Genomic DNA, 21,591 nt, shown 5'->3' with positions numbered 1-21,591 from the left:
TCTTTAAAACATCAATTCAAAATATTTTGGCAGTTTCAAAAATTTTCCCTTCTATCCAAGTTTAATTTTACCTTGTATTGTATCTTGACAAAGGTGTTGTTGGGTGCTTCAGCAATAACTAAAACTTCTTAGCAAATTTTGATAATGCCATAAGTGACATAATATTTTTTTTCCTGTGAATTGGTGAACTTTTCACAGGCGTAGACCTTGTGGCCTTGACCGTAGAATAATGAAAAAAATCATTTCTAGCAACATTGTTTTCAAGATTTTTAAATGCGCGGATTTTACTAGTATGTCCATAGTTTTCTGTGTTACATTTTCAAATGTGAGAAAATAAAAAAGCCTTTTCACATGTAACACTCAGTTATGAATGAGCGTACATTTTTTTAGATACCAATATGCCACAGCATTTTATTTTGAATGAAATAAGCAGATACAGAAAAAGTTAATCAGAGGGGTCATAAAATACTAGAACCAAAAAGGATAGGAGAAATCAAGATCAGGGGACCACATTTAGCCAAGATAAAATTGTGAGGTCAGTCGTTCTTAATGACCCCACATGCTAGCTCAGATGAGCAATATTCTTATTACTGTACTTCATAACGAAACAAGTGCTGACACTTTAATTACACAGACATATCACAAACAAACTACTCGGGGTCCACTGTACCCGATCTTTTACCAACTAAGAAAAGACTCTTAGAGAGTAAAGAGAGAATACACGTCGAGGGGCTTCCCTGTTGGGTGACCCAGTGCGAGCAGTGTGGCCGGGGCCGGGGCGAGCACTTATTAAGTCCTGCCGGAAGCGAAGGAGGGAATGGGCAAAACGATCTTCTCTGGCCGACGGGACGTAATACTTGGACGCCCCAAGGAGGAAGGCCGAAGGCCCAAGGACTGGGCCGGGAGTGGTCTGGCGGTCTAGTCGTCGGCCTCGGGGTCCTCGGGCGGTCCTTGGTCCTGGTGCGGCGCCACCATGCCGAGGTCCTCGGGCAGGATGCTCTCGTCGAACTGGCGCGCCTTGCGCATGGTCTTGCCGATGACGTCCATGAAGCGGTTGCTGGGGATGCCCATGGGGTCGGCCACCTTGACGCACAGGTCCTCCTCCACCAGGACGTGGCCCTCGGGGAGGTCGCGCGCCGCCACCAGGCACTTGCCCAGCTTGAGCCAGCAGGCGGCCTCGCAGGGCTGCACCTCCTTGACGGGCCGGCCCAGGGCCAGCTCCACCTCCCTGACGGCGCGCACCAGGCGGCCCAGCTCGATGGGCTCCAGCGAGCAGATGTGGTCCGAGCCCTTCATGCGGCGGTCCAGCGTGAGGTGGCGCTCCAGCACCCTGGCGCCCACGGCCACCGCCGCGATGCACACGTCCGTGCCCAGCTCGTGGCCCGAGTAGCCCACGTGCGTCTCGGGGAACAGCCGCTTGAGCTCCGCGATGAAGCGCAGGTTGAGCTGCTCGTGCGGCGCCGGGTACGAGGACACGCAGTGCAGCAGCGCGAACTTGGCGTTCATCCGGGTGAGGTGGCCGTGCAGCAGGCGCAGGTCGCGCAGGTTCATCATGCCCGTGGACACCAACAAGGGCCGGCCCGTGGCGGCGGCGCGCCGCAGCAGCGGCAGGTTGCAGTTGTCGCCCGAGCCCACCTTGATGAACGGCACCCCCATGTGGTCCAGCATGATGACCGAGTCCTGCGGGTGGGGAGGTTCATTCATTCTTTCGGGCATCCGTTGCTCTGTCTCTCTCACACCTCTAGGGAATGCCCCAGAGGCAGCGCGAAGACAGCGATGTGTGAGATCGCTTTGCAGGGGCTTATCCGGGTGGTAAAAGGATAGGGAAAGTGAAAAATGAATAAATTGACAAGCATACCTCGTCCATGGCGGAGGCTGAGAACATGATGCCGACCTGCTGCTCCGCGTACTCCTGCAGCTGCTTGAACTGCTCTGCGGAGAACTCGAGGAACTTCTTGTGCGCGCCGTAGGTGTCCCCCCACGAGTTGGGCCCGGTGTAGGGCCGCGTCAGGGCCTTCCGGTTGAACTTGGACGGCAGGCAGCTCTTTTGGAACTTGACGCAGTCCGCGCCGCAATCCTGCCACCACGGGTTCAAATACAGTTTTTGTGTGTGTGTTCCAGTTTCCTCTAGTTTTGAGTGCCGGCATACCTTAGCGATACGTATGAGCTTCTTGGCCATGGCGAAGTTGCCCTGGTGGTTCTGCCCGATCTCCGCGATGATGAAGCACGGCCCGGACGAGCTGATGGTCTTGGTCGCCGTCAGGCGGATGTCCGTCGCCGGGTCCAGCATGGCGGCACCTGGGACGAAGATGAACAACAGAGAAACTGAGAAACAGAAGGCTGCATGTCTTTTTTTCCGGACGGATGAAAGCCCGCGTGCGTTTGAAGGCTCCCCTTCTTCGCGCCACGGGCTGCACACCCCTTCCCCTCCCCCTTCCACTCCTCCCCTCACCCTCACTCGCTTGAAGCGTGCCACCCTCCGCCACTGGAAAGACGAAATGTTCACAAGGGCGGCTAAGGAATTAAAGACCCTCTAGTTTGCTTTCGAAAACACTCGAGTACCTGATGTATTGTTCCACCTTCATCTAACGCAAAGTCGTCAACAGTCATGCGAGAGTGGCGATGGTTTTTGGTGTGCGTAGGTTGACAACAGCCGTGTTCAACGCCTTCTAGTTATCCGTCGTTTTAATTTGAGTCAAGTTCAAATTTCGTCATTCGTTGTTTTGGCGGCCTGACGGTTGGCTGGCGATAATTGTTGGTGAAGGTCCAAAAGCTATTCTTACTCTAGTGGTAAGTACTCTGCGTTTGCGTGCGACTGTTCTCCGACGGCAACCTGTGGATGACAATCTCTAGCACTCGGGAAAGGCAAATCTCGGAGGTGAGACGAATTTGTTGATGTCGGCTTGTGTGTGTAGCGACATTGCGCGAGCGGATCCCTACGCAGCAACGCAGCACAGCGATCGTTGTGGGACAAAGACAAGACAGCCCTCACGTAATGTCATCCGCCCAATCTCCAACTGTTGACCCTCTGCTTTTCTACAAGTCATCGCCGTCCTCCTCCAAGTACGGTTCGGCGGTCGGGGTCGGGAGCGCCTTTCCTCCGGAGGTGGAGGTTCCACGCTGGTTGAGGTCCTTGTCCGAAGGCCCGACCAATCTCTGGAGGGTTTTCCTCAAGCAGAATGACGCGCTCGCCTTCTCCCAGCGGCACGGCGACGGCCTCATGACGTTCGCGTTCCAAGACAAGGATGGCACGAGGAGATTCCTCTCGGCACACCCTGTCTTCTTCTGGTTCTACGACAACAACCACAAACTGCCACAGGACCGATGCACTTTCGAAGTCATCACAGAAGGTGCCGTGTGCAAACTCTACTTCGATTTGGAGTTTGAGAAGGCTCACAACAAAGAGCATTGTGGTGTTCGAATGACTGACACATTTATTAAAATTGTGTCACATTTTCTGAAGGAAGAGTTTGATGTTTCTTGTGCTAGGTCTAATGTGCTAGATTTAGACTCTACTACCGATGTGAAGTTTAGTCGACACCTTGTGTATCAACTACCTAAAATATATTTCAGGGACAATTATAATGTTGGCAATTTTGTAAGGATGATATGCAATAAGTTAAGATTGGTCATGCATTCTCAGCCAGCATTGCATGATTTTTGTGTCAAGTTGGGATTACCCGAGGGAGATGTTCAAGGCCTATTTGTTGCCGACAAACATGGAGTGATGAAGACATTTTGTGATGAAGCTGTCTACACCAAGAACCGACACTTTCGTGTGTACAAATCTACTAAATGGAAGAAGAATTCTCCGTTGCTGTTAAGTCAGGAAAACCAATATCAACCAGTGTTGTTGGGAAGACAACGTCTTGCTGAGAAACAATTGTTCTTGGATTCTCTTATAACGTACATTGGTGAAACCCCTCAGGACTTCACAATTTTGGAGTTTGGAACTCAACAGAAAATGTATGTTGTGGAAAGTGTGTCTAAACTCCCTGAATGCCCTGTTGTGTCAGAAGGTGTTAGATCTCCCCACCCAGTTGTAGATAGGTTTGTTCAACGGCTTGTGTCGCCTGGCCTTATTCGACGTTCCACATACTCGTCTTCCCTAAACAGAATAGTGTATGATATATCTGGAAACCGATTCTGCGTCAATGTTGGAAGGCAGCACAAAAGTAATAATGTCTACTATGTTGTGGACTTGTCTAGATTCTACTATTATCAAAAATGTCATGATCCTGATTGTTCAGGGTTTCAATCCAAGGAGGAATGCCTTCCTCCTGAAATAGTATTTATGTTAGAGAATGAAGGTGACACATTATTTGAATCTTTGTCAGTTATGTCTGACAAAGAGTTGTTTGATACTTGGAGTGCTGTCAACTGTGCAGCTGAATTAGAAGAGTCTTTGGGGCAAGATGATTCTTTGGAACCTTTTCCAGAGTTTGGCATGTCAGATACAGAGCTACTGAACTCAACAGCTGAACTGGAAGCAAATGACATCTAATTCATGCCTTGGGTGGTACAGTTATGAATGCTTATGACTGAGTTGGATTATCCTCATTTTTGTGAGAGGTTGTGACTGCACTCACTATCACTGTTTTAAAATTCTGCTATTTTTCTTAAGTTTTTGTTTTTTTACAGTTTATTAATTATTTTTTTGCTTGTAATGTACTTTAAATAAATAATTTTTCTTTCTGCCTATTTAACATTATTAATACAATTCATGTTTCATGCTAATGCTAATAATTAGTTCCCTAAGAGGAATCAAGATAGAAAATTATGTTTGGATTTTATGAAAGTAAGTTGTTCTAGTCTTAAGTTCTGTTTGCTATTCCTCATTGGGGTTGCTTTGGTCCCTGCTAAATTGCTTTACCTATTTTGGTGCTGTGTTCAGGATGTTCAAAGGGAATTAGTGCAATTTTCCATTTTTGCTGCAAGCCATTTGCCTCTCCATTATTTGTCGATTGTCTTGTTTGGGAGATGACTCTCTGTGATGATCATTTTTAGTTTCTACCCTGTCAGCACAATTTGTTTATTTGTTCCAGGTTGAGGTGTATTGGAAACAAAGATGAACTCAGATGAGAACGCACCTCCGACCAAAGATGAGAAGACCACTCCAGCAGGAATGCTGTCAGCGCCTTTTGGCTTCTTCGCTGGAGTTCGTGCCATGTTATCGCCCCAGGTCAAGGACCCATCATCAGATGCGCCTATTGCCACTGGTCGACCAGCACTCAGAGATGCCAACGCCTCACTGAGTCCCAACCCGAAAGGCAACATGAATGGGGTAAGACCTCCTCCGTATTACTTTTGGTGTTGGATCACTGTTCCGTAAGCGTAGACTGCATGGATGCTGTGTGTCTCTCTCGCTGGCTAGAGTTCTGTAGGCAGCTCCTTAGCTCCCTCCCGGCTCGGTCATCACCTGCTGACCGGCTCCCTGCCCCTTCCCGGGCAAGCGGCTTGGGCGGTGGGCGGCAAGGCCGGCTTCGGCGCCATCCTGGCCGGAGTCCGGCACTGACCTGAGAGAGAGATGCTGGTCCTGGAGCCCTGCGGTCCTGGGGCCCTGGGGGTGGCCTCGCTCAGGCTAGCCTGCGGCTGGCCGAGCAGGGCCGGGTCGGCGCTGTACAGCAGGCAGGTCTGGAGGCGGCGGCGGTGTGCGGGGCTGCAGGCGGGCCAAAACTGAGCCTGGAGCCGCTGGAGGCAGAGACCGGAGGCTGGCTGCACCACCCCCTCGGTCTCGGTCTGGGTGTAGTGCTGTGCGAGCTGGGCGTCGCATCGGTGGAGTTCCTCTTGGCGCGTGCTGTGCTGCCGCCGCCGCTTGTCTTGTTGACAGCCCTATTGATTCTGCCCTCCCTCCTGGACACCACTGGCGCCCCCTGCGCGGCTCGCGCGGCTAGCCAACACTATGCTTTGGCGCCACCCCCGCTTGCCTGCCGCCGTTCCGCCCCTTGCGGGGGTGTGTGGCTCCTGGATCCTGGACGGGCACTGCAGGACTTCCAGGACGCGGCGCGCTGAGTGGCGCTGAGCTTCCCTCCCCCGCGCTCCGCTCCGCGCTCGCATCGCGCTAGTTGCCGAGGCTGCCGCGCGGACTCGGCGGCGCTAGTGTCGCGTCGGGTGACATGGCGACTGTGTTGTTGTGCTCCACTTTGGCTCGCTGGCTCGTTGTTTTGATGAGTACTTCTCGTGTCGTGGCCGCCCCCGCTGCATGACATCTCGGCAGGCGCTCGCGGGCCTCGCCTTGAGTGACCTCTCCCTGCTCGCGGGGACGCCGCTGCGCTGGGCGGGCCTGGAGGGCCAAGAGGGCGCCGCACTGTGTGTCGCAGAGTCTTGACGCGGACTGTACCTCTGACATCTGTCAGGTGGGTCGCTGGTGCGGTTAGGTTGATTCATTGAGGGCACGGGCCCGGGCTGCACCTGCCCGACAAACTCGCTCACTCGCGGCCGCGGGAGCGTCTGGGGGCTGCGGGGGCGTACGAGTCGGTGACGGTGTCCTGCCCCAGAGCCGCGGGGGTTGCCCGTCTGACGGCAGGTTGCACTTAGGTTAGTGTGTTTTGACCGTACTTGCAGTGAGATGGCCAGCAGGCACCCACCCCGAGGTTGCAAGGAGTTAATTTGATTAAAACGTTGAATGAAGGTTAGCGTTATAAGATTTGGACTCTACGTATGTGTCCTTATTGGTTTTGAGGTCTTCTGGAATGCAGGGATGATGTGGAACTTGGTTCTGTAACCAAGTTCCAAAATTTTTCTTGCTAGAATTTTGTGATTTTTTTTTTCATTTTGGTCTCAGAACGTTAATATTGAATTAATTTCTTCTATCCGATGAGGAAGTTGAGTTTAAGTCGACATTTGAGGACTTGTAGTTAAGAATTGTTTTGCCTGGGGTTTTAAAGGTTAAATGTTAACCTGTGCCTCTGATAAAGTTCCCAAGCTCATTATTGTCATCCATATAAATTGTCAGTGTCAATAGTGTGTCACCTCATGTACTTCAGTTTGTTTATTCATTAATATTGTGATCATGTGTGGTTTGCATTGGAGGCTGTCTCTACTCCAGCTCCCCACAGACTCTGCCTGTCACCCAGCCAGCTGTCACTACCCCGCGTCTGTGATGCAACTGTAGGAGGGGAAAGGGGTGGGGGAAAGGGGGATGCATGTGTGAGATGTTCCTGTCTAGTGTATCGGCGGCGCGTGCTCAGGCGCGGCGAGCGGCGACCCCGACAGTGACCTAGCGGCGTGCCGCGTGCCCCTAGCGGCACTTCCCCCTCTTGCGTCGACTTCCCTTCGCGGTGCGTTATTTTGGGCGGTGCTGCGGAAGGCGTGAGGGCCGAGGGCAGCCGAGGGCGTGAGGCACAAGTCTAGCGGCGCTGTGCCAAGCACGACGCGTCCCTCCCTGTCATGGAGCTCATAGCTCGGCTGTTGAACAGTCAACAACTAATGTCGGTTGGTTTTCAGGCGCAGGGCCTAGGCGGCCAGGGTCTAGGCGGGCAGGTTGCGGCCGAGGCGACCGGCGACTCCCTGCTGTCCCCAAACCAAAGGTGAGACGGAAGGCTTGGTGATGTACGAGACCCACGCCGGTGGACGACTCTGTCGGGGATCTAAGAGGTAGTTCTGGTTTCAGCAGCTGGCAAGAGAGGGGCGACCGGACTTCAGTCGCATCAGAGAACAGCTTTGTGAGCGCCTTGAGCTCAGGCAACACTTCGATCCCCGACAGCCTGCACCTAGCGTCGCCAGGCAGACACTACGGGGCAGAATCAGGTAGGTCTTGTGCTTTTTCTTTAAATCAGTTCGTTGTTGTCCAGCAGTGTTAGTTATGTTTCATTTGGATTATTTTTGCATTTTCTGAATTCTTTTTATTTTAGCATTAAAGTAGTCCTTAATGTCAATCTTCAAAGTTTTAAATTTTTTTAAAATTATATTTTTAGTTGCTGAGGTTTTTTAGCAGTGGCCTTAAGATTTCAGTTTTAGTTAGAATCAAATTTTAATAAAAGCATAGGTTAAACCTGCTTTTCTGTATATATGGTCTTGAATGCAATATACACCACTTACCGCAGCACTGTTTGCTGGCATGGCTCTTAATCCTCTCAATTATTCATCCACAAGGCTGCTTCAATTTTTTATTATTATTTTTCTTATCTAAAAGTGAAGTGGTGGCCTTTACCTCTGGATGGATAGGGGGTGGGGTGGAGGTTTTAACCAACTCACAAAATAGGAGCTTCTGGCTTGCATCACTTTGGTAAAGGGTAGGCATTAATTTTTGTTTCAGACACTGACACTTCAACTGCTTACGAGAGTGCAGGGGAAACTGAGGGAAATGTCAGTGGGTTTGAAGAAGTTTTTAAATCTTCTGAAGGGGTTTCGTTAAACCGTCCCATCGCAGTTTCCAGTCCCTTTGAGGAAAATCGTCTTGATCAGACATATGAAGAAGGTGCAAACACTGCCCTCAATGAAACAGTGCAACTGGAGAATTCTGCACAAAGTGCAGATCCCTTAAGTGTGTCATTTCTTGTTGACCATTTGGGTAGTCTTAGTTTGTCAACACCTCTCAAACGTAAAGATGATGCCTCATCACCTAGGGGCCATGTCACTTTGGCTTCAGATGTGTCTGGGGATTTGAATTCATCATCAGAGCAAGATTCAATCTCTGTTACTGAACCAGGTGTTAAGGAGTCGTTGGACACCACTATTACACTGACTGAGACTGATGAAAAAGAAATTGAAGAAATCACAGGAAAAGATTCTTGCAAGTTACAAGAAACTAGTATTCCCAATGACTGCCAGAAGTCACAAGATTTAAATCAGACTGTGGACATTGCTTCGGACTCCAGTTCTGGCAACTTATCTGTCGTGGAGGTGGAACAGCCTGATACTGACAGTGAAATTTCTGCTGCAGCGCTAAAGGAGTTAGAGGGTCTTGGTGAAAATTTTAACTCCTCATCATTGAACTACTCATCATTGAATTATTCTGAATTGTCTGCAATTGAAGCCAAGTTATTGGAAGGGTTGGATGAGAGCTATACTTATCCATCATTCTCTGCCAATAATTCAGCACTATACCCAGAAGTGCCCCAACAAAACTTGGCAGAACACATTAATGAAAGTGTTTCTCTTCCTGCGATTTCCATTAGTCAGGATTCATCTCAATCAGAAAGTGAAGAAATTCACTCTACATTAAATCAGACAGTTGTAGAAGTAATCTCTGACAGTCTTTCCCAAACAAGTTGTGAAAAAGAAAGCCCAAGTACCCATGAGCCAGAGACTCTCCCTTCAAAGCATCCTGAAGAAGTTTCCTCCTCAGCTTTTACTGGTCATTGTACACAGCCTGCAGTAAAGAGTCCAGAAGCTGAAAATGCACTTAAACTAGATAATTCAAGTGAAGTTGTCGAATCGTCCCAAGAGCTTACTAAACCAGTAGAAACTAATGTTTTGGTTTCTGGTGAGCATGTTTCTGAAAATAATTCTTCTTTGAATGATGAAGTCATGCAAGAGCATAGAGATTCTTTTGAGGATACACCCCTTGTGCATTCTGAAGATTTTTCTTTGCCTGAGCCACCTAAAATAATTCCTACTGCTGCAAGTACTTTTGATGAAGCTCCTTTGCCCACCAAGAAACAAAGAACATTTGAAGAAATTCTGGCAGAAGAACTTGCAGCTCAGAATCTGAACTGTCAGACTACAGATCCAGAGCCAAAGACTGTACTTGTTGACCAACCTCTTGAACTTCCTGCAGTTGAAAACAGTACAAGCCCGTCATTGGTGGAAACGGAATCGACTACGTCTCTGGATGAGTCTGTTAATGCTGAATCAGCTGACAGCTGCGGTGTAATTCAATGTTCACCCGAGACAGGGCCAGAATTTGATGAAATTGCCATCCCCATTAAACCTGCACGAACCTTTGAAGAAATACTTGAAGCAGAATTAGCTGCTGAGGGTGACCCAGAGAACGCTGTGCCCTCTTTTTCGGCAGAGGAGGCCCCGATTCCTTCCAACCCTCATCGGACTTTCGAAGAAATTCTTGCTGCTCAGTTAGCTGCTGGAAATGATCCTGAACAAGCTGTCCCATCGTTTTCAAATTTAAATTCAAGTGCATCATCGCCTAGGAAGCTAAATGAGTCTTATGCCCAATTGATATCATCTGAATCTACCTTTTTAGAAGAGGAATCGGAACCTGCTCTTATTTTGGATGCTCATGGGGAGTTAGAGCCTGAAAGTAATAGTGGTCTAGATTTGCTCATTGAGAAGTGCAAACTACAAGAACAAGATCTTGAGTTAGGGGAATCAGAATTTAAGGATCTTGCTGATGAAGCTGGTAGACTCTTGAGTGAATCTCAAAGGGCGGGTAGCATGGAATCATTAGGTTCTGATTTAGCCAATCAGACTGTTATAAAAGTAGACCTTGAGTCTGATACTAAATCTTCTGCAGCCAACATCCAAGTACAACCTCAAAGTCCCCCAGTTAAGGTAATGTGACAGGAATGGCCTTAAATCTTTCTTTTGCTGTATCTGTGGCTTGATCACTTTTCTTATTATTTTCAAATTATTGCATGTTCTGTTTGGCACTAGCTGCATGTTCTTCCTCCTTTAGTTTATTTTTCTATTTTAATGACTAAATTTAATAATGATTCAATGCTGTGTGGTTGCTTTTTCAAGTTAAGAATTATAATTTGTGTTTTTCTTGTTAATTATAGGTTGAACTGGAGGACCAGTTTACCAGTGGTGCAGATGGTATGTGTCTTCACTTGTCCCAAGCAATGTATTTAAGAAGGGTGAATGTTACAATTGATTCTAATTTGGATTGTCTGAACAGCATTTGTGGATTCGTCAGGATTTGACTTTCTATCACAGCGTGGTGGTTCTAATATAACTCGAGATTTTCGAAAGGAAAGTCTCTACGTTAAGTTCGACCCATTGGTGGGCTCTCTATCAGATTCGTTCTCTATAATGCATCCGGAAAACAGGTCAGTAGAATCTCCAATTTTTTCTTTTTGTATAGTATATGACAATGGTTTCTTGTTTCCTAATGTCATTGGTTTTGTTCAGTTCTGACAATCAATCCGGTCAGACAGCTTCAGGAGATGAAGGTCTGCAGTCTTCAGAGTCTCAATTAAGTGCATCCGAGAAACTAGTCTCCCTCAGTCCATCCTCCAGCAAACAGGTGATTTACTATTTGGCTGCTAGAGTTGTCATGGAAGTTTTCGTAGCAACAGGGGTTTCATTGTTAAAGCCAAGTTTCTCTTTTATTTTGGTCCTCAAATGATTTTTCACTTTTCCTAAATTTCTAAATCTGAATTTTTCTCCCCATGCAATGTTTAATGAAATTTTCTTTGTGGAGAGTGTAGTGTCACATCTTCCTATAATTATGGCTGTTCTTCACACATACTTTAATAGATCTTTCACCCAGGTTGATGCAACAATTTCAACTAGTCATCATTAATTTTCATTGTTTTTTCTGATACATCCTTGTTACACTTGCAGGCTACAGCGCCTTCAACCCCTCTAAAAGGAGCAGTCAAATCAAACCCAGCCAAAACACCAGTTCATGTTATGCTTAATGAGACTCTCGAGAACATTGGCTTACGGGGGGCCTCTGTCAAACAGGAAGACATCATCAAAAAAGTTCAAGAGCGTCAGTCTGTGTTAGAGGAACAAGACAAGGCATACCAGGTAAGGCTTTTCACAGCACTGCCTCTGTCGTGATATTTCGACACATGTGCAGGTATTAATTGAGTGGCTGTTGCAGGAACGCATAGCTGAGCTGGAGCAGAGGCTGCAAGAGATGGAGCTGCAAACCAGTCAAGGAGACAAGGGTCTCGTACAGCAGCTGCAGCAGCAGCTTCAAGAGAAGACTCAGAGTCTTGGTGAGCTCAAGTAAGTTTGTACCTCTTTCCACCATGAAACCATTTTTGTAATTCAGGAAACTGTTGGTTTTTAACTTTGGGTATGTTTCAGTGTGATCATGAAGGAGTATGAGAAAACAATATCCAGGCTTGTAGCAGAAAAGAGCCAAGAAAAAGCTGCTTCTGATGAGAAACAGGTGGAGTTGATCAAAGAACGAGATCAAGCCCAGGAGCACTTAAATAATATGGAAATTGCATTTTCTGACATCCATACGTAAGTAATCAGTATTGCTTCCTCCGATTTTTTAAATAGTACCGATACGTTGTTGCAAGCACAATTTTCATGTGTTACTTTGTTTGCTTTTTCCTAGGAAATATGAACGATTGAAGTCAGTCGTGGAGGTCTTCAAAACAAATGAAGAAACATTAAATGCTGCTTTAGATCAGAAACAAGCCAATTACGACAAGATGCAAAGCATGTACGACTTGCTCAAATCACATGCTGTTGCAAAATTAGAAAAGTAAGTTCTCTATGCAGGAGTTTTTTTGGGGGAGGGAGGGGGAGGGGGTTAGTTATTCATGCCTGTGATTTTAGGAATTGCATCTGGTTGTCAACGAAAATTATTTAATTTGATTGATTTTTTTTTCTAGGGCCAATCAAGACCTGGAAGCAATCCGACAGAAACATCAACAAGAAAACGCAAAGCTGAAGGCTATGATTAAAAAACTAGAGATTAAGACTAAGTCCCTTGAAGAAACTTTGGAGCAAAAAGTAAAAGAAAATCAGGCTCTTACGGCTATCTGTGATGAGCTTATTAATAAAGTAGGAGAATAGCATCATCTTGCACCTTGCTCAATGCAGCACTTTTCATAGATGGGACTCTAGCCTCAAAGACCACTTAGTCCAATGAACGTTTTGGCAGGTCCTTCTATTTCATAAACTAAAAATGGTGTAATTTCATACCCTGATATTTATTGTGTGTTTATCGTTATGAGATTTATTCTATGACACTAGCAGCTTGTCATAAATAATCTCTTTTTATTTACATAGTTTATTTTATTTTTTTACTTGGCTTTGTACGTACTACCACTATGATTAAATGTAATGATGTAATCATTCCTTTTTCCTTCTATTTTTATTTCCATCCCTATTTTTAAGCTTCTCACAGTACTTTTTGCTTATAGGAAATACATGTTCAGGGTTAAGGGTGGAAACCTCTTGTCTTAAGTGATGATAACTTAGTGTTACTGCTCAAGTTGATGGGATTTGAGGAAGAAAGATTATTCTACCTTGATGTAATTGTCAGTAATAAATTCTCAAACTTAGAATTGGTGTTAGTTGAAACAATTTACTTTTAGATGCTGTCAACACCTTGCTCCATAGACATACTTTCATCCCATGTGCTATCATCATTTTCATTAATTAATGCTGCTCTTGTAGAAGCACTCCTGGGAAGTGCCATAGAGTTGCCATTATCTTGTGATTAGAGTAGTGGCGACTTCTGCTGCTTTGCACTCGGATTGAATCTTGGTAAATTTATGTATTTATGTACAGATTTGTTCATATTTATTAATGTGTATATGCCTTGCCAAATGAAAATATATATTTTGTATGAGAGGTTTAAGGTGAGCAAATTTACCTTTTTTGTGCATTACACCGGCTGAAATTAGATGTTACCAGTTTTAAAAGCTAACATGTACTTATCTACTTTGTCGAATAAAACAATTTGATAACTTTCAGTTTGTGTTTGATTTCTTAAAAGTCTTTACCACCCCACTTACACTCGAGAAGTATAGAACTGCCGTCGCGGTGGGCATTGTCGGCGTGATGCCGTTGCCAGGGAAGTCCGTTCCAACCAACCGATTCCCCCAACCGCAATGTGGGGTCTCGGAAAGATGTCATCCGAGTTGCCCAGCTTGAGAGAATGCCTTTATTAAATCCGAATGAGAACCACCGAGGGCGGACGGAGCCTCGTCTCAGTAGAGGTCTCGGGGAAAGACGGAGATGTATGCGACGCCGGGGGTGGGGGTCGGGCCCAGCGTCCCCGGCGGGCCCTGGCGGCCTCCCATCTCCGCGATGGAGGGCATGGCCACGTTGCGGCGCTGCTTGGCCAGGGCCGCGAACGACGCCTTGGTGAGCAGCACGGTCTTGTCGTTGGTGTCGACGGGCGGCATGATGGCCGAGCCCAGGCCGGAGCGGCCCTGGCCCTTCTTGGTGGCCTCGGACTGCAGGTCCGACACGGACGAGCCCTGCTTGCGCTTGTAGTAGAGCACCTCGGCGCCGAGCGTGAGCAGCGCGAAGGCCAGGCCGCACAGGGTGGCGATGAACACGCCGCCTGCAACGACAAACACGAAACACGCGCCGTCGCCCCGTGAGCAGTGCGAGAGAGACAGACGGCGCACCACACACCACTAAAGCCATGCTACAGCGTACCCAAGCTCTCCAGCGTGATGCCCTCGTTGTCGCCGTCCCCGGAGCATTCGGCCAGCCGGCTGTAGTTCCAGTACTTGGCCGTCAGAGCCTCGAAGTAGCGGTCCTTCTGCAGCTCCAGGATCCTGCGATGCCAGAATTTCTTAAACGAAATTTTATAGGGCCGGGGGGGGGGGTGAAATTATGGTCAAATTTGGGCGAGAGGCCGACCTGCGACTGAGCTCCTCCTGCAGGTAGCTGCCCTGCTGGATGGCGAGGGCGTACGGCTGCTCCGCGAACACCTCCCCCACCTCCGTCAGGTTGCAGTTCTTGCTCACTTCGTAGCGCACGTGCGCCGCGTTGTGGATGAAGGCGAACTCGGCCTCCTCGCTGTCCAGCACCTGTCGCAGTGTAGGCGTCACAGAGCGAGAAACGTGAAAACAGCGTCACAGTGCGACTGGCTGTGCTCAGGGAATGCCCTGTCGCCGAGCCCCGTTCCGAAACGAAGAATGCGTCGCTCTGTCTCTCTCGCACACACGCGGCACGACCCATGAGTGCGAGAGAGACAGAGCGACGAGGCTGTCGAGGCGGCGGGCCGACCTTCTGGAAGCCCACGCTGTCGTTGGGCAGGGTGCCGGCGCGCTCGATGGCCAGCAGGATGTGGCCGTACTGCTCCTTGATGGGGTAGTCCCACACCCGGTACTGGGTCTCGTCGCTGCTCGCGTTCAGCGTGATCTCCTTCCACACCCTGAGGGCAGTGTCGCAACTGTCAGACTCAAAATGACGTTCTAAAAAGGGACGACTGCATGAGTTGGCGCGACTGCGACTGGCGCGCTGACCTGTAGAGGGTGTCCTCCGCCAGCTTCATGTTCTGGAAGTAGTGGTGCGCCTCGGAGCCCTCCACCACGGTGTAGTTGATGCGGGACTGCCTCGCCAGCTGCTCCAAGCTCTGCACCGGGGTCTGCGCCGCCACGAGGCCAACAAGAACGTAATCGTCCACAACCCCTACGCTGCTTGGGGAAATTGGGAGGCGTTCAGCGACAGGCACACCTGCATCCGCTCGACGGTGAGGAAGGCGGCCAAGTTGGCGGTGAAGGTGGCCAGCATGAGCACGACGAACAGCCAGTACGAGGCCACGAGCGTGCGCCCGGACAGCGCCTTGGGCGCCTCGCCGCCCCCCTGCGGCGTGAACGACGTCAACGCGAACCAGAAGCTCTCCTTGAGCGTGAAGTCCCTGCGCGGGCACGGCGAGCAATTAGTCGGCGAGGCCTTACCAGACTGCTAGTTCCAGGACTCCAGGACGAACCTGCAGGGGTAGGGGTACTTGGTGTTGCGCGCGGAGTACGGCGAGAACCGGTCCAGCAGCCACACCATGAGCGCCGTGATGACCAGGGCGCCCACGATGCTGAGCCACACCTCGAGCCGCAGCACCGTCATGAACTTGAAGAGCGACGTCTTGCGCACCGGCTTGCGGATCACTGCGGCAAAGCAAACGGCTCAAAGGGCGCGCGGGATGACGTCATAATGATATCAAAACGAACGTCAAAATGTGTCGGGGTTTCTCCGCGGGTCGCGCAGGCCTCCGCACCGATGGAGATGCCGGACTGCTCGAAGTAGGGCGGCACGAAGTCGATAGCCTCCTCGCGCTGGGCCGTCATGGTGAGGTCCGCGGCCAGCAGGTCCGTCCTGCCCGCCACCAAGTCCCCCAGCGCGCCGCTCCAGCGGCCCGTCGCCTTGTCGCGCTCGCCGTAGTCGTCGCTGGGCACCAGCTCGTAGTCGAACTCCATCATGGAGGCCAGGCGGCCCACGAAGTCCACGCAGTAGCCCGTCCACTCGCCGTTCTCGCGGTACGCCCACGGCATGCTCTGCGCACCGCACACCGCACGCGTCATGTCTCCCTCGCACCCTTGAGGCGACCCTCGCGAGTGCGAGAGAGACAGACGCGTCACCTGCACGATGCCGACGCGGAAGTAGCGCCGCAGGGGCGGCATCTCGCCGCGCGGCGTGTACCCCGAAGCGTGCGACCACTCGCCCACCACCTCGGCCTCGGCCTCCACCTGGCCGCCCTGGTCGGCGCCCGGCGCCACCACGGACACGTCCAGCACGAGGTTGGGCAGCAGCGCGGCCTCGGACGCGCGGTCCAGCCGCTGCAGCAGCAGGCCGGACTTGCCCGCGCCGGAGCGCGCCGTCACTAGCTGCGGGGACGATCACTGTTAAGCACATTGCGATTCCGGAGGATGCTTTCCTCGCTCTGTCTCTCTCGGACACCTAGAAGATGTCCCACGAGTGCGAGAGAGACAGAGTGGGCGAGTCTCAGAGTCTCAGACCTGCTGCAGCAGCTCCAGCAGCGGGTTAGGGGCGTCGCTGCCCGCCACCTCCCCCTCCTCCCCCTCCGCGGCCGCCGCGTCGCACGCGGCCTGCGGCACGGCCTCCTGCTTGTCCAGGGCGACGCCCCTGGCGCGCGCCGCGGCCGCCAGCTCGTGTAGCAGGTCCGCGATGGCGGGGAGCAGCATCTCGTGCAGGCGCCGCGGCTGCGGGCACGTGCAGGGGCCCTCGTCGGTGTCCTCGCCGCGCAGCGCGCAGCACAGCGAGGCGCGCGGCGTGAGCAGCGTCACCGGGATGGTGGAGTTGTTGAGCAGGCTGGTGTCGCGCAGCCCCGTCGCCAGCGCCGTGTCCACCAGCATCCAGCGCGTGTACCTGTGCCGCGTCACTGTAGTCGCTCTGTCTCTCTCGCACTCTCGCGGCCGACGACAACCTCGGCACTGGCACACACCTGCCCACGAGTCCGGCGCGCGCGGCCTTGGCCGTCAGGGCGTCCAGGTCGCTGCCGGCCGACATGAGGACGTGCATGCTGGGCGTGGGGCGCATGGCGGCGAGGCGCGCCGCGGACCCGCTGGCGGCGTCCAGCCCCGGCAGCACCACGACGCGCAGCGGGGACCGGCCCACCAGGTAGTAGATGCCCTGCGAGAGCTCTGGGGAAGACAACGGACAACACTACCCTCTGCGCGGCAAATGTCCCCCTGTCTCTGACCCACCCCGCGGGACGCCCAAGGAGTGCGACAGAGACAACACGGACTTGCCAGTGCGTACCCTCCTCGCTCTCGAAGACGAGGGCCGCGTCAGTGACGTTGCGGTAGCGCAGCACGTCGTCGGCCGCCGCCAAGAAGTGCCTCACGGACACGTCGGCCTGCAGGTACGGCGTGCCCGCGGCCCGCGCCAAGCGCCGCAGCCTGCGGACAGGGAGCGCCAATAGTGCCGTCTCTCTCGCACTCGCTGGCCGCCCCGTAGGGCCGCAGGGGTGCGAGAGAGACGGACGCCGCAGCCTGCGGACAGGGAGCGCCTACAGTGCCGTCTCTCTCGCACTCGCTGGCCGCCCCGTAGGGCCGCAGGGGTGCGAGAGAGACGGACGCCGCAGCCTGCGGACAGGGAGCGCCTACAGTGCCGTCTCTCTCGCACTCGCTGGCCGCCCCGTAGGGCCGCAGGGGTGCGAGAGACGACGCGCGTGCGAGGGCGACGCTCTCGCAGGCCGCCGTAGGCCGCAGGTGCGAGAGACGGACGCTGCTTACTTGTCCCAGCCGCTCCAGGTGACGTCCAGGACGAGGGCCGTGGACCCCAGCGCGGTGCACACTGCAAAAGAGCTTGGGCATTTCGTACTTCGCATTTCGCTCGGGGAAGTCCCACTTTAGAAAAAGGGATCCCTGGTGCATGGCGTTTTGCGTCCGTTAATTATCCCCGGCCGCGGTGTCAACAGGACCGCCAGGGCAGGGCGGGGCAGGGCGGCGTGTTGACATGGACACGCTTTCGTCCCGGCCCGGCGGGGCTGGCGGGGCTGGCGGTGCTGGCAGTGGCAAGGCAAGGCTGCCGCCGCTGCAACCATTGGCTGCAACGCACCGCCACTTTCACACCTGATCGGTCGCGCCCTCCGCGGACGGCACGGCCTTGCCTCAGCAGACTGATTCCGAGAGTCGTTTTGTCGCTCTGTCTCTCTCGCGCCCATTCTGAACGCCCCATGAGTGCGACGGAGAGCTACAGGAACGACTTTCGGAATCGGTTTGCAGAGCGCGGCCCGGAGCTCGCCGTCGTCGTCCAGGACTGCCCCAGTGTGCCTAGCCTAGCCTCGCGCGCCGCCCTGCCGGGCCCCGGGTAGGCAGTCCCGGACGCCAGGCTTCGCGTCGCTGGGAATACTGACGGCTGTCCGCGCCGTCGGCGACCTCGTTGTCGGACTCCCTGTCCACCAGGACGTTCTGCGTGCGCCAGTCCTCGGCCAGCGCCGTGCTCAGCGTGTCCACCTGCGCCTCCTGGCCCTTGTCCGCCACCAGGACTGCAACAGTGTGAGCGCGGGGCGTGGCGGTCAAGTAGTATCCAAAACGGTGCTTCGGTCTTTCTCGCACCCATGAGGGACGCCGCATGGGTGCGAGGGAGATAGAGCGAGTGGAGACTCACGCAGCTTGGGCGCGTCCTGCGCGGTGCAGCCGCAGCCCAGCAGGACGACACAGACGAGGACGACGCGGTGCATGTGGAGGCCGGGGACCACCGCGCCCGGCCAGGAACGGCGCCGCCGCCTGGAGGAGCAGGAGCACCCCGGCAGGCTGGAGGCTCATTCCGGCTGCTCTGTCTCTCTCGCACCCCAGCGGTACGCCCCACGAGTGCGAGAGAGACAGCGACTGTTTGGAATTGACCTCTTGGTCGGTTGGCGGTGGCGGTACTCACCTGAAAGAGCGGCCGGCCGCTGGAGGCGCTGGGCGGCCGAGCAGCTGTGTGTCCGAAGCATCGCGACGAGTCCTCATTGGGAGGCTCTCTCGCAAATCTCGACAACCCAACCAAACATTGAAACCAAAACCACGCCAATTTGGTGTTTTTGCATGTCTTTTGGGGGGAAAGTGACATTTCAAACGCAAAAGTAAATAAACAAACAAACATTTTCTCGTAAAAAAAGTAAGGGTATTTTAATTTGTTTGAAATCATTACTCACAATCGAATGACTATCACAACAATGAGTGCGTGCGCGACGCGGCTCGCCGTCGTCCACCTCGCCACACCGCAAGCGGATGCTGAACACACAAAGAAGTAGCGGTGTACGCACGGCGCGGCCCTATTTTCTATTTTCGCGCGGAGAGGGAATCCGCGGCACACTCGCCCTTATGAAGGACGCGGGTCCTGCTCGGCACTGACATGTCTGCCCCGCGGGGCCTGCACGGGGCGCGGCAGCCAGCCGCAGCGAGGGACGGGGCGGCCGGGCGGTTGGACTTCCCTCCGCCACCCCCTCGCCCCTCGCCCCTCGCCCCTCGCCCCTCGCCCCTCGCCCCTCGCCCCCCTCGCCCCTCGCCCCTCGCCCCTCGCCCCTCGCCCCTCGCCCCTCGCCCCTCGCCCCTCGCCCCGCAGCCCCCTCACAGTGCGGTCTCGCATCGCGCTCTTCATAACCAATTCCCTGTGAATCGCCACTCCCCCTTCCCTGCTGGCGACTGACTTCCATACCGCAGCGTGGCGTGGCGTGGCGTGGCGTGGCGTGGCGTGGCGCGGCGTGGCGTGGCGTGGCGCGGCGTGGCGCGGCGTGGCGTGGCGTGGCGTGGCGTGGCGCGGCGTGGCGTGGTGTGGCGTGGCGTGGCGGACCCCCGCCCCTTGTTTGTCTAGCTGACCGTCCAGCGAAGCCGGCCAGCATAGGCCGATGATTCCGTGCAGCCCCGCTGTCGCTCTGTCCCTCTCGCACCCATGCGAGACGGCCCCCGAGTGCGAGAGAGGCAGAGCGACGGGGCGCCGATGTTCGGAATCATCGGCCGGCCTGCCTTCAATTGCCGGGCAGCGAGGAATGACAGGTGCTGTATTCCCTGGCCCGGCCAGTCCGGCAGAAAGACAGTCTATAGTCGCGGTCGGCCGGCCCCGCCCCGCCCCGCCCCGCCCCGCCCCGCCGAGAGCCGACCCTCTCCAACCCTCAGTGGACTCGGCCGGCCCCAGCCCGCCCCCATCGAGCGATATGGCCGATATAGTGTGCAGTTACGCTCTAACGAGGAGTGGGGGAATAGGGTCATGTTGTAAGGGTTGGGTTCGGACTGGTTCGGACTGTCAGAAGCTGGTGCATTTCAGCGGCAGGTACTTAGCGCGCGGTTGGCTGGGTGTCGGGGGGCAACACCGGCCACTGTAAAGGGGGAGTGGCCGCGCCGAAGCCCTTGTTAAACAGTGTGGGAGGTAGGTCAGCATTGAGCAATCGAGACGCATGCTGGGAGACCGGGCAACAACCCGATCCATCGGCCTGCCTGCGCGGCTGAAACGGGAGACCGCCTACTTAGGCCGGATGGCCGGGAAGGGGTGGGGGTTTTTGGGGGGTTGGGGGGGGGCACGTCATCCTGGGGAATCACAGCCTACTACCAGTTTACATTTGAGATCGAGTTCCAACTATAACAACTTAAACACCATGACGACAAAGGCGTCCCATTCGCACCACTCGGTCCCGCGGGCCGTTCAAGCCTTCAGCCCCACGAGTAGAAGCCTGGCGTGTGCTTGTAGTACTCGGCGTGGCCGTCCTGGCTGCCGTAGCCGTAGCCGTCGCTGCTGTGGTGGCGGTCCTTGTCCGCGAAGCGCTCCGTGTCGCTGTAGTGGTTCTGGAAGCCCTTCTTGCCGCCCCACTCGTCGCCGGCCGCGTCGGCGTGCTGGTGCGCCGACTTGCCCGAGTGCCCCGAGTGCTTCTCCCGCGAGCCGCTCTGCAAGACCAACCACAAGACCCTTGACTTGGCCGTCTCTCTGCCGACTGGACAAATGGCGTTAGGGGAGGGAGGGCCACGAACCTTCTCGAACTTGCCCGTCTCGTCGCCGGCGTCGTTGTCGAAGAAGTACGAGTCGTCGTGGCCCCACTCCTTGAACGAGCCCTTCTTCTGGCCGTTCTTATAGAAGGAGCTGTGCTTTTTCGTTTTGTCGAAGTTGTACTTGTCACTAAAACCCTGGAAGGCGAGAGAAACGGAAGCAGTCATGGCCGTTGTTTCGTTGATCGTGGTCTCTGCTTTGTTAGGAGGTGGACTCCTGTGGCGCTGGGCCGCGCTGGGTGAGTCCCGGCTGGGGCCGCCGGGGCTGGGAGGGCCGCGGTTAGGAACACACCTTTTTCCCGGCGGAGGTGTCGTGCTTGTCGGCGTGGAGGTGGCCTTCCCCCCTCTGCCCCGCCGCCTCGAGGTGCTTGCCTCCCTTTTCCTCACCTTGGTCCGCATCGTCTTCCCACTTGCCTCCCTTCTCCTCCGAGGAGTGCTTGTGGTCCTCGTGGCCGTGCCGCCCCTTGCTGGCCACCTCCTGGAAGTCCTGGTTGCCGGCCTCCTCCAGGGAGTCGAACCCGGAGTCGCGGAAGAGGCCGTCTGGAAGGGAGGGAGGGTG

The 21,591-nt window shown here is 53.7% G+C and overlaps 5 protein-coding genes across 10 annotated transcripts; 2 read left to right on the top strand and 3 right to left on the bottom strand.

Annotated features, from left to right (window-relative positions):
* Positions 1-71: 71 nt before the first annotated feature.
* On the bottom strand, positions 72-6,269 carry LOC117647422 (sialic acid synthase). Of its 2 annotated transcripts, none has more exons than XM_034389159.1 (4): positions 5,517-6,269; positions 2,150-2,298; positions 1,859-2,077; positions 72-1,680 (listed from the first exon to the last, which is right to left on the bottom strand). In XM_034389159.1, exons 2-4 carry the CDS (start codon positions 2,288-2,290, stop codon positions 919-921), a joined length of 1,122 nt encoding a protein of 373 aa, XP_034245050.1. In that variant the 5' UTR covers positions 2,291-2,298; positions 5,517-6,269; the 3' UTR covers positions 72-918. The 2 variants fall into 2 exon arrangements, with proteins under 2 accessions (XP_034245050.1, XP_034245051.1); XM_034389160.1 differs by lacking the exon at positions 5,517-6,269 and adding an exon at positions 2,563-2,641.
* LOC117647417 (serine-rich adhesin for platelets) lies at positions 2,653-13,157 on the top strand. 5 transcript variants are annotated; one of them, XM_034389148.1, is made up of 14 exons: positions 2,743-2,790; positions 2,916-2,992; positions 5,046-5,284; positions 7,447-7,529; positions 7,601-7,749; positions 8,258-10,452; positions 10,680-10,716; positions 10,799-10,949; positions 11,032-11,146; positions 11,467-11,655; positions 11,732-11,859; positions 11,941-12,102; positions 12,200-12,349; positions 12,480-13,157. In XM_034389148.1, exons 3-14 carry the CDS (start codon positions 5,069-5,071, stop codon positions 12,661-12,663), a joined length of 3,759 nt encoding a protein of 1,252 aa, XP_034245039.1. In that variant the 5' UTR covers positions 2,743-2,790; positions 2,916-2,992; positions 5,046-5,068; the 3' UTR covers positions 12,664-13,157. The 5 variants fall into 5 exon arrangements, with proteins under 5 accessions (XP_034245041.1, XP_034245040.1, XP_034245037.1 ...); XM_034389150.1 differs by lacking the exon at positions 2,916-2,992 and having other exon boundaries at positions 2,653-2,790; positions 7,616-7,749; XM_034389149.1 differs by lacking the exon at positions 2,916-2,992 and having other exon boundaries at positions 2,653-2,790; positions 7,613-7,749.
* On the top strand, positions 2,996-4,504 carry LOC117647342 (DNA-directed primase/polymerase protein-like). The gene has a single exon (XM_034389061.1). It carries the CDS (start codon positions 2,996-2,998, stop codon positions 4,502-4,504), a length of 1,509 nt encoding a protein of 502 aa, XP_034244952.1.
* A 648-nt stretch (positions 13,158-13,805) lies between the features above and the next one.
* On the bottom strand, positions 13,806-17,930 carry LOC117647341 (ionotropic receptor 25a). Its single transcript, XM_034389060.1, has 12 exons — positions 17,805-17,930; positions 17,319-17,468; positions 16,665-16,935; positions 16,188-16,295; positions 15,827-16,103; positions 15,545-15,716; positions 15,289-15,472; positions 15,078-15,199; positions 14,839-14,986; positions 14,470-14,639; positions 14,263-14,384; positions 13,806-14,164 (listed from the first exon to the last, which is right to left on the bottom strand). Exons 1-12 carry the CDS (start codon positions 17,897-17,899, stop codon positions 13,806-13,808), a joined length of 2,178 nt encoding a protein of 725 aa, XP_034244951.1. The 5' UTR covers positions 17,900-17,930.
* A 2,740-nt stretch (positions 17,931-20,670) lies between these two features.
* On the bottom strand, positions 20,671-21,567 carry LOC117647502. The gene is made up of 2 exons (XM_034389259.1): positions 21,018-21,567; positions 20,671-20,933 (listed from the first exon to the last, which is right to left on the bottom strand). The coding sequence occupies exons 1-2, from the start codon at positions 21,429-21,431 to the stop codon at positions 20,703-20,705; spliced, it is 645 nt and encodes a 214-aa protein (XP_034245150.1). The 5' UTR covers positions 21,432-21,567; the 3' UTR covers positions 20,671-20,702.
* Positions 21,568-21,591: the final 24 nt, after the last annotated feature.

This window comes from Thrips palmi, unplaced genomic scaffold (assembly GCF_012932325.1).
Source record: "Thrips palmi isolate BJ-2018 unplaced genomic scaffold, TpBJ-2018v1 HiC_scaffold_2, whole genome shotgun sequence".
Classification (NCBI taxonomy): Eukaryota; Metazoa; Arthropoda; class Insecta; order Thysanoptera; family Thripidae; genus Thrips; species Thrips palmi.
This window is presented reverse-complemented; position numbering and strand designations above follow the sequence as displayed.

What these genes read in the sequence shown, in the direction of transcription:
- LOC117647422 (XM_034389159.1), bottom strand. Translation starts at nt 2,290, where the DNA reads ATGCTGGACCCGGCGACGGACATCCGCCTGACGGCGACCAAGACCATC. An exon ending in AGCTCATACGTATCGCTAAG is followed by an intron (nt 2,078 to 2,149) that starts GTATGCCGGCAC and finishes CCGTGGTGGCAG; the next exon opens with GATTGCGGCGCGGACTGCGT. An exon ending in CAGCCTCCGCCATGGACGAG is followed by an intron (nt 1,681 to 1,858) that starts GTATGCTTGTCA and finishes CCCCACCCGCAG; the next exon opens with GACTCGGTCATCATGCTGGA.
- LOC117647342 (XM_034389061.1), top strand. Translation starts at nt 2,996, where the DNA reads ATGTCATCCGCCCAATCTCCAACTGTTGACCCTCTGCTTTTCTACAAG.
- LOC117647417 (XM_034389146.1), top strand. Translation starts at nt 5,069, where the DNA reads ATGAACTCAGATGAGAACGCACCTCCGACCAAAGATGAGAAGACCACT. An exon ending in GTCCATCCTCCAGCAAACAG is followed by an intron (nt 11,147 to 11,466) that starts GTGATTTACTAT and finishes TTACACTTGCAG; the next exon opens with GCTACAGCGCCTTCAACCCC. An exon ending in AACAAGACAAGGCATACCAG is followed by an intron (nt 11,656 to 11,731) that starts GTAAGGCTTTTC and finishes TGGCTGTTGCAG; the next exon opens with GAACGCATAGCTGAGCTGGA.
- LOC117647341 (XM_034389060.1), bottom strand. Translation starts at nt 17,899, where the DNA reads ATGCGAAGTACGAAATGCCCAAGCTCTTTTGCAGTGTGCACCGCGCTG. An exon ending in TCCGCGTCGGCATCGTGCAG is followed by an intron (nt 16,104 to 16,187) that starts GTGACGCGTCTG and finishes TGCGGTGCGCAG; the next exon opens with AGCATGCCGTGGGCGTACCG. An exon ending in GCGGAGGACACCCTCTACAG is followed by an intron (nt 14,987 to 15,077) that starts GTCAGCGCGCCA and finishes CACTGCCCTCAG; the next exon opens with GGTGTGGAAGGAGATCACGC.
- LOC117647502 (XM_034389259.1), bottom strand. Translation starts at nt 21,431, where the DNA reads ATGCGGACCAAGGTGAGGAAAAGGGAGGCAAGCACCTCGAGGCGGCGG. An exon ending in AGACGGGCAAGTTCGAGAAG is followed by an intron (nt 20,934 to 21,017) that starts GTTCGTGGCCCT and finishes TTGGTCTTGCAG; the next exon opens with AGCGGCTCGCGGGAGAAGCA.